Source organism: Octopus bimaculoides, chromosome 9 (assembly GCF_001194135.2).
Source record: "Octopus bimaculoides isolate UCB-OBI-ISO-001 chromosome 9, ASM119413v2, whole genome shotgun sequence".
Lineage (NCBI taxonomy): Eukaryota > Metazoa > Mollusca > Cephalopoda > Octopoda > Octopodidae > Octopus > Octopus bimaculoides.
The window spans coordinates 18246411-18248600 of NC_068989.1; the positions used below are offsets into that span (position 1 = coordinate 18246411).

At 38.0% G+C, this 2190-nt stretch overlaps 1 protein-coding gene and 1 long non-coding RNA gene across 5 annotated transcripts in view; one reads left to right on the plus strand and one right to left on the minus strand.

Moving 5' to 3' along the window:
• Positions 1-2190, plus strand: part of LOC106874424 (hydroxysteroid 11-beta-dehydrogenase 1-like protein) — a 162683-nt gene that overhangs the window by 158004 nt on the left and 2489 nt on the right. For all 4 annotated transcript variants that reach the window (XM_052970463.1, XM_052970462.1, XM_052970464.1 and 1 more), the window contains one exon: positions 266-403. In XM_052970463.1, coding sequence (XP_052826423.1) covers positions 266-403 — 138 coding nt within the window. The remainder of the gene's footprint in view (positions 1-265; positions 404-2190) is intronic.
• The window catches only part of LOC128248702 (uncharacterized), a 28388-nt gene that overhangs the window by 8981 nt on the left and 17217 nt on the right, over positions 1-2190 (minus strand). The window lies entirely within an intron of this gene.

A 2190-nucleotide genomic window follows, 5' to 3' on the forward strand; every position in this document is an offset into this window, starting at 1 on the left:
TACGACGGGCTTCTTTCAGTTTCCGTCTACCAAATCCACTCACAAGGCTTTGGTCGGCCCGAGGCTATAGTAGAAGACACTTGCCCAAGGTGCCATGCAGTGGGACTGAACCCGGAACCATGTGGCTGGTAAGCAAGAGATAAAAGAGATAAAAGTTTTTTATTGTTCAAGCCATCGTGATTATGTCTGTACTGAAGTTCTGTTGCAGTAATAGGCATCATTCTTGTATATTTGTTTAATGAAATTCTAACTTTTCTTTTCTCAGGAAAATTGGCCCAACCCTATCTTTCGGTTTATTCTGCCACTAAATTTGCTCTTGATGGATTCTTCAGTGGATTACGCATGGAATTAGAATTGAAGAAATGTAATGTTTCAGTGACATTGTGTGTCATTGGCCTCATTGGTAGGTGATATTTTTATCCCTATAAATCCAACTTTTATAGCAAGACACCATCCAAAACTTAACGCACAAGTAACTCATCTGTAGGAAAACTGCTGCATGAAATAATCACATCCTTATTAGAAAAAGCTTAACAAACAGGCTTTATGTAGCATTCCTTATTGGACTGTGACCACGCTGAGGCAATACCTTCTAGATTTTTTTGTTGATCATATCAGACCCAGTACTTCTATTAGTCATGTACTTATGTATCAATATTTGTTACCACTGCCAAGGAAGAAGGTTATATTTTCATTGGCATTGGTTTGTCTGTCTGTGTGCAAAATAACTCAAAAAGTTGTGAACGGTATTTGATGAAGCTTGCAGGAAAAGTTGATAATGACACAAGGAACAGATGATGAAATTTTGGTAGTGATCTGGGAATTTTTATGGATTCTTGAGGGATTTTTCATTTGTTATATTTACTTTACATGAAGTATTACAATGTTACGTTCTTTGATTATCTCCATTAAAAACACGTTCATCGTTTGCACATAACCTATGGTGGCGTTGCTGTCTCCAAAGTTTATTTTTGTTTCTCTATTAGTAATTTTACTCCCGTGTCTATCTTAAAATGAGCTGCTTGGCGGAGGTCTGCGGAGGATGACATGACAAGCCTTGACTATTGGATCGATTCAAAAAGCTTAGGCTTTGCTCCCTCCACCACCGCTGTGAGCTCTATATCATCTGTATGATGTGGAAAATATTCCATCAACATTGCCATCTTTAAAATTCATCCGAGGCTTGGCTCCCATGCCATCCGTCCACTACAGAAATGTTTGTGTCATATCACAACACTATGACAGAACTATTTCACCTCAATTGGCCCTGCTCTCTTCAATGTCGTACCAGACACACATAAAGGAGGAAAGTGACTTTATGGTATTCAAACAATCCCTAGATGATTACTCCCAACAAATACCAGATAAACCATCCACACCCAGATATGTCTCTGAAAACAATAACCCTCTGCTTGAATGGGCTACGGTTCTCCAGAGCTGACTGTGTATCTCTTCCAGGTGGTGCTATTAAATTAGACATGGCCTGAGTTAACTTCAGCCAAAACTTATCTAAGTAATCTAATCTATGCTGTAACCTTTTAATCAAAGTATGACAACATGGGTAGAGGCTGATATCTTAACATTTCTGATGGTCTTAAGTATAAAAAAAATTATTAAAGATTTATATAGAACTACATTCAGAGTATGTCTATAAGCTGTTGTGTTTAGACCTGGTTTCTATCCTCAAACTGTTCCGTTTTGTAGATGCATTTTTTTTCTTTTTAATGAAACAGTCCGAAATTAGAAAAATCAAAAATTTGCAACAATCTCGGTCCCATGAGTATTGGATTATGGATTTTCAATTGTCTAAAGAAAATGATTGTGGTGATCATAGTTTTGACAATGATTGTGGTGAAAGCAGAGACAGTGTTGATGATGACGATGGTCGAGATAAGTATGGGAGGAGGATAAAATAGTATTGGTGGTTATTATGGCGACAGGAGTGATGTGATGTGTGACACTGAGGTGATGGTGGTAATAGTGGTGTTGATGATAGTGTTAGTTGTTTGATGGTGGTATTGCAGTGGTTATACTGGTTGTGGTGGTGAAATTGACTGTTAAGGTAACTGTCATGATAACTTTGATGGCGGTATTTGTGGTTGAAGTGGAAGCAATGACAATGCTGCTGATGATGTTGGTGGTTGTGGTGGTTGTGATAGTGGTAGGATAGTTGTGGTGATGATTGTGATA